This window comes from Peromyscus eremicus, chromosome 10 (genome assembly GCF_949786415.1).
Source record: "Peromyscus eremicus chromosome 10, PerEre_H2_v1, whole genome shotgun sequence".
Lineage (NCBI taxonomy): Eukaryota > Metazoa > Chordata > Mammalia > Rodentia > Cricetidae > Peromyscus > Peromyscus eremicus.
In genome coordinates, this window is record NC_081426.1 from 26,040,833 (window position 1) to 26,047,953 (window position 7,121).

Sequence of the window (7,121 nt, forward strand, 5' to 3'; positions counted from 1 at the left end):
AGCGGCACACGCCTTAGAGGATAAAGGAGGATCAAGGTGAGTGTGTGGGTGGGGTGTCCCTAAGCCTATCTCTTCTCTCTGGGCTGAGATAGCAGGTAACAGGTCTCTGTCCAAGCCAGACCAGGAGACACGGAAAACTGCAGGGGAGTCTGTGACTCCGAGAAGGCAGCTGGGGTGTTGGTGCATCAACTTGGACAGTCTGGGGGTTGCAGCGGCTGTGCTGCTCTGCGGTGCACAGAGCTCTGTGCTTTTCAGCTCAGCAGGAACCCCAACACTCTTCCCGGACCACCCCATTATCTAGCCTGGGCACACCCGCCAACTCCATCATCTTAACCACTTCATGGTGACCCGTCTTGAAGCTGGCTTCTAAATCTGTCCCACCTGCTCCAACGTCTCCTGGGATTCCTTGCTATGCCTGGAAAAAGAGTAAACGCTTCAGCCCTCGTCCACACTTCCCTTCCTCCCTGCTTCTTTCACATTCGCTTTTTCCCCGCCCCCACTCCCCCCCGTCTTTCATCAGTTATTAAAAACTATGGACTGTGGCCAGGGAGATGTCCTGCAGCTAAGGTGCGCTTCCAGAGAACCTGGGTTCAAGTGTCAGCTCGCTAGGAACGCTCACGCTAGTTCCATGGGCTCTGGCGCCCTCTTCTGACCGCTTCAGGCACTGGCGGTCAGATATGCCGGCAAAGCACCGTACATAAACCTCAGACAGAACAAGAAGCGCTGGAGAAGTACCTCAGGGGTGAAGAGTGTGCACTGCTCTTGCTGAGGACCATAATTTGTTTCCCAACAACCGCACAGGACAGCTTCAGGGGGTCTGACACCTCATATGTACATAGTCACACACAAGCACACAACACATAATTTAAAATAAAAAATAATAAATCAGAAAACAAAAAAGAAATAAAACTTTAAAAATAACCTCGTTGGATTTGGTAGCACATACCTGCAATCCCAGCACTTGGGAGCCCGAGGCAGGAGCATTGCCATATGTTTAAGGCCAGCCTGGGCTACATGACAACAGTCTGTCACAAACAGATCAAAACAAAAACAACAAGAACAAAAATACAAAACAACCCTACTGTGTGCAGGCCCTGGTCTAGGCATGGAAATCAACTGTGCCTGTCAGACTGGGTCCCTGCCCTGTAGGAGCCCACAGATGGAACGTTCCAGACGGGCACATCAACACTTGTACCCTGTGAGAGCAGAGTTTGGATGGGGACCCCTGGCAGACATGTGAACCTGCAGGCTGAAAGTAGCCCACAGCCTGGGTGTCGGGGACCTTGAAGGAAGCAGAGATAGTTCTGAAATCACGGCAGTCCTGAAGCTGAGCGCTCGCCGTGGCTTGTCCCCCGCAGTCTGTGTGGGAATTTCGTTCCCAGTGTAAGAATTCTGAGAAGTGTGGGGTCTGTGTGGGTGATGAGGTTGTGGGGGCCCGCTCCACGCTTGGATCAGCACAGCTTTCATGAGATGATGTTAGCACTTGCAAGAGTGGACTATTGTGAGGCATGCCCTGCCTCGGGCCTTTCTGCTTTCCACCAAATGATGATAGCATGAGGCCCTCGCAGGTGTAAACATATGGGCATGTAAATTTCCCAACCCCGGTGCCATAGCAACAGAAAGCAGCCTAAAGCAGCCCGCAGAGGGCAGAGGAAACATGTTCATTGGCACAGGAGCTGTGCTGACTTCTCCCCAAGCATGGCCTTGAGCTGTATGTGGATGTGGCCTGGGGAGGAAGAAAAGGGGGTGTGGGTCTCACACAGGTGGTGCTGGCCCATGGAGAGAGCCTTCCTGTTCTGGATGTCACAAGCCCTGGATGATGGAAGTCTGAATCAGGTTGTGAGCTGTGTTCCTTCTGAGACTCTGGGCAGAACTTTCCTTGCTTCTTTCTACCCGCTGCCATTTCCCCTTGCTCCTCCACGTCCCTGTCATTCAGCATCTCTCTGACCCCTGCCTGTAGTCACATGGCATTTCCTCTTCTCCAGTTTTCTGTTTTCGAGAGAGTCTCATATCGCCTGCCCTGCCCTCAAACTCCCTACGTATCCCAGGCTGGCCTCAAACTCCCGGTCCTCCCTCTTCCACAGTCCACTCGCTAGGATGACGGGAGTGCATGCCAACCACCAACCACCATGGATGGTTCATGTGGTACCAGCAATTGAGCCCAGGGGTTCCTGCATGCCAGGTGGGCACTGTGAAAACTAAGCTACATTCCTTCCTGGGCTATTTCTTTATATCTTATTATTTTAAAGATTTATTTATTTTAATTTTATATGTATGAGTGTTTTGCCTGCATGGATGTATGCCAGGTGCACATGGAGTCCAGAAGAGAGTGTTGGATCCCCTAGAGTTGGAGTTAGTGGTGGTTATGAGCCACAATGCATGTTTTGGAAACTAAATCTAGGTCCTCTGGAAGAGCAGTAAGTGCTCTTAACCAGTGAGCCATCTCTCCAGTCCCTATACTTAAAAAGGTTTTTTTTAGGGTCTTGCTATGTAGCCTAGGCTTGACCCCACGCCTCAGTCTCCAAAGTTCTGGGATGATATTTGTGCATCACTGTGCCCAACCTGTTTGCTCATTTGTGACAGCTCAGGTTGGCCTGGAATCTGTGATCCTCCTGCCTCAGATACTTTTTTTTAAGATTTATTTACTTATGTATTTTTATGTATTTTTATGTATTTGGGTGTTTTGTATGCACACCAAAGAGAGTCTCAGAACCCATGGGACTACAGTTAATAGATTGTTGTGAGTCACTATGTGAGTGCTGGGAATTGAACTCAAGGACATCTGGAAGAGCAGCCAGTGCTCTTAACCGCTGATCCATCTCTCCATCCCCTGCCTCAGGTTCTTGAGTGCTGGGATTACAGGCATACACCACCATGCTTGTCTTCCTTTTAAATTTTTTGTAAGAACAACAGAGATATTACCGCAGAATTATCTTGTCCTAATTTGATGGCATCTATAAAGATCTTATTTCCAAGTAAGGCCCTGATCAGAGGGACCTCAACATATACTTGGGCAGGATACAACTGCACTAATAAGAAGAGAAAGGTGTTTTTGTGGGTGTTTCTGAATCGAGCAACTGTTTGGGGGTCACATATCAGGTCAGCAGGTACCCGGTTACTGCTAGTGTGCTCTGGCCTGCACAAACTCAACACCTCCTGCCCTCTGCTGTCCAGGAGGGGCAAAAGCACGCTGGAGCCCAACAGAGCCGTTATTCAAATGCCTGGGGGCCCGGACCTCCCCAGCTGTGCTGAGACATCAGTTCCCGGGCTGTGGACATGACTGCTTTAGCATCAGATGGATCTAGGTTCCCAAACTGTTTCCTCTGTGGCAGCCTTGCTCTGTGACCCTAAGGTAGTCACTCAGCCTCTCTGAGTCTCTATCACTGCCTTAGGGAAGCAGCGAGGATCGCCCATGTTCCCACACTGCTCGCTACCCAGCAACCACTCATTCAAATATTAACTATATTAATAAATGTGTGAATGACTGCAAACCTTTGGGGCCAGCAAACAGTAAGTGCCGAGGGAGTATGTTGTATTTCTGGGACCTGCTAGAGTTGTTCTCCTTGGCTCTTCAATGGCCTAGATATGTCAATCATAATAATAGTTATTAATATAAGAACATACAATTAATAATAATTAATTAGCATTTCTAGGCTCTTTGAGTCCAAAAGAAATGTAATTATGAGGTTTCTTAATCCAAGGATACTATCATATTATACCATCATATCTCTAGCATATAGATTTGGGGCAAAATATATTTTCCTAGGAATATCTTCTCTTTCATCAATTTTTTAAAAAAGATTGTGTGTGTGTGTGTGTGTGTGTGTGTGTGTGTGTGTGTGTACCTGCAGAGGTCAGGAGAGGGCGTGGGAATCCCCTGAAGCTAGAGCTAAGTTTACCTTTCTGAACCTTGGTTTGTAAAGCCAGGAAGTTGTTAGACATTTAGGTTTGATGTACAAGGGAGTCCACAATTGTCACTTGGCTGTGACTTAGGCTACTCAGCTCCTAGCTGGAGCAACCTGAAAGGGCTCAGTTACCTGGGGGCACTGGATGCAGGGAGTTACAGCCAACCTTTGACCCTGGCGACATCTCACCATGCTCGAGGGACCTGGCAGCCATCTTTATCTCTGGACATAACCCACAAAAGGATTCAGACAGAGGTGGGCCACTGGGTGGATGCCAGGTATTTTTGAGCTTGAAGAGCAGCTGTGTGAAGCAGTCTGGGGTGGCAGCGAGTGAAAGGCACATTGGAGATAGAAACTGCTAGCTGGAGGCCAGGAAGAGGCCATTGAGTCTAAAGTGAACGGGTACTGAAAATGGAAAAGTATTGGGGGGTCCTTGGCACGTGGCCCCGCCCCCTCTTCGGATGCAATGAGTTACTGTGAGTGTTGACGTGACTCAGGGGCTGCTGCCCCGTGCTCTGTGGAATGCCGCCAGCTTCCCTGTCACATGCAGGCACATGCACACGCGCACTCTTCATGCACACATTTCATTCTTAATCTCTGCCCTAATCTGGTCACCACTTCTGCCAACCTGGTCAGTAATTACTTGGCAGTAATGTCCCCTCCCCCTTGGTTTGTCACATGAGAATAATTATAATCCCCAAGTCACCAAATTTTTGTGCTGGCGTAACACCCACAAAGCACTCATCCACTATAGTGTACCAGGGACATAACCAGTGCTCAGTCACACAAGATTTTTCCAGCTTGTGGAAGTCCTTGAACCACACATGACTTCAGCAAGTAACAAACACACTAGACCCTGCCCTCTGCAGACACCCTCCCAAGGGTCCCACCCATCCCAGGGCCCCTCCAGTCACCACAGTGAGGCCGATTAACAAAAACACATAAAATTCCTTTACTTCTGAGTCTCGCCTTGTAAGAGGAGACTGGAAATAAAGGAGATTTAATAAAAAATGGCATAATTAGTCAAATACTTCTCGGTTAGGCTCTCCCTGGTGCAGAAAGACCAATCCTGGCCAGCTAATAACCCCAGGGGACCCCAGGGTGGCACCGGGCATGGCTGGGGAAGGCTAGGTGCCAGAGGCTCCCTGGCCGGCCCTTCTGCAGCAGGGAGCCAGACGGGAAGATGGGCAGGGTACGTCACCACCTTAGGAAGTCCCTAAGGAACTTCCAGAGCTTGGTGACCCAGAGATTGGCTCCGAGGTCAGACAGGTACTGGATCTCGGGCGTGAGCATGCGCCGGCAGAGCTGCTCGTGATGCGGCCCGATGCTCTTCTTGAGGTTGTAACCCAGGATGGACTTGACGCCCAGGGGCTGCCAGGGCTGCATGGCCGAGTCCTGGATGGCCTCGGCGTCCACTGCCTGGCCGCCATCGATGCAGATGCGGCGCATGCGCTCGTTGGCTTGGCGCAGCTCGGCCACCTCGCGCACCATGCGCTCGCGCCCGAAGGCCTCCACCTTTCGCCAGAAGCTGGCGTTGAAGTGGTGGTAGAGGCGCGCGTCCAGCAGGTTCCAGGCGGTGGCACGGCGGTAGAGCTCACCGGAGAGCCGCGGCACCGGCGAGTCGCGCCGCGCGTTGAGCTTGAAGTACAGCACGTCCTCCAGGTCCCAGCACAGCAGCTCCCGGAGCAGCACCAGGGACTCGTCGAAGTACTCCTGCAGCAGCACCAGGTGGAAGCGGCGCTCCACCTCCAGGATGTGCTCCTGCACGCGCGGGCTGCCCGGGTCCAGGCCGCTGTCGTAGCCCAGGTCGAAGAAGAGGAGGTTGCGGAGGTAGTGCGCGTTGTAGCCGCTCGGGTCGTAGTAACGATCAGGGTCCTGCAGGAACTCTGCCAGCTTGTCGCGGCTCGACAGCTTCCAGGTGAGCGGCACCACGGACCCAAAATAATGGAAGGAGGACTCGAAGAGACGCGCGGGGTCGCGGATGACCGTGATGAAGGCGGCGCCCGGCCGCACCAGCCCGCGCACCTCTTCGTAGTGGAAGCGCATGTGGTTGCAGATGATGTTGAAGCACGCCCCGGGCCGGTAGTCCTGCACCAGGCTGCGTGCGAAGAAGGACGGGTAGTGGAAGTCGTTGCGGCCATTGGGGAAGGCGAACTTGAGCCCATGCTTCTGGCCGAAGCGGAAGAGGATGTTGAGCAGCGTGCTGCTGGCGGTCTTGTGCGTCTTCATGAACACGATGTCTCGCCGAGGTTGGCACCCTCCGGCAGAGCCGTTGACCGGAGTGGCTGTCCCTGGCTCACTGGGAGCAGGGGAGCAGGGCGCTGCGGTCTCTGAGGTCCTGGGGGAGACAGAGGGATGGAGAGAGGTCGGGGGGTTGCAGGTGACAGTACCATCAGAGAGGCTTCGAGGGGCTTGATCTCACCGGCCTGGCAGCCACGACCCACTAACGCAGCCCTGCAGGTTTGAACCCATTGCTTTGTGGGTGCTAGACAAGCACTCTACCAACTGAGATGAAATTTCCCCTGCCTGAAATTGCAGGGGTTTTTGTTTGATTATGTGGTTTTTTTTTTTGAGGGGGGGGGTGTTAACCAGCTATTGGCAATATTTTTCAGATTCCCTTAATATCACTAACTGTGGCACAGGCTGCCCCAGATGTGTGCTGAGCGGCCTCATGAGGAGAGGACATAGTGTGGTCGCTTAGGAAGAGGAACACAGTCACACAGGCCCAAGTTGGAAAAGCTTGAATCCAGGCCCTGTGCCAGGCGAGTGTGTTGGGACAAATCACACTCCATGTCTATCCTGGCCCCCACTGTGGCCCTGTTGGAGCCTCAGATTATATCAAGCACTGGACACCGTGATAGGTGTGACACTCCTGCTCTGTGGGGCAGGCTCTGCCCTTATCTCCACTTCACTGAGGCACACACGGAGCCCTGGGTGGCACCAAGAGTTCTGCCGGAACTCTTGCCTGCCCCACACAACACGGTGCCCGTGTACAGGGTCGCCGTCTAGCAGAAAGCTTCGATCATAGACCGTGAAGATGCCCTGCCCCGCTCCCACGGTTTGACGTCACTCACGTGAAGGCCATGTTGGGGTGCAGCGGGGGTGCCACATAGGAGTAGAGCAGCAACAGGAAACTGGTAAAGAGGGCTCCCAGCACCAGCCCCTTGGCCTTGGACTCCCAGGGCTTCTTCGGCAGCAGAGGCATCTCAGGCAACC

The 7,121-nt window shown here is 52.6% G+C and overlaps 1 protein-coding gene across 1 annotated transcript; it reads right to left on the minus strand.

Moving 5' to 3' along the window:
- Nucleotides 1-4,833: 4,833 nt before the first annotated feature.
- Gal3st1 (galactose-3-O-sulfotransferase 1) lies at nucleotides 4,834-7,110 on the minus strand. The gene is made up of 2 exons (XM_059275059.1): nucleotides 6,980-7,110; nucleotides 4,834-6,243 (listed from the first exon to the last, which is right to left on the minus strand). Exons 1-2 carry the CDS (start codon nucleotides 7,108-7,110, stop codon nucleotides 5,103-5,105), a joined length of 1,272 nt encoding a protein of 423 aa, XP_059131042.1. The 3' UTR covers nucleotides 4,834-5,102.
- Nucleotides 7,111-7,121: the final 11 nt, after the last annotated feature.

Coding starts and splice junctions, on each gene's coding strand:
- Gal3st1 (XM_059275059.1), bottom strand. CDS start 7,110: ATGCCTCTGCTGCCGAAGAAGCCCTGGGAGTCCAAGGCCAAGGGGCTG. Junction 6,244..6,979: donor CACCCCAACATGGCCTTCAC/GTGAGTGACGTC, acceptor TGTCTCCCCCAG/GACCTCAGAGACCGCAGCGC.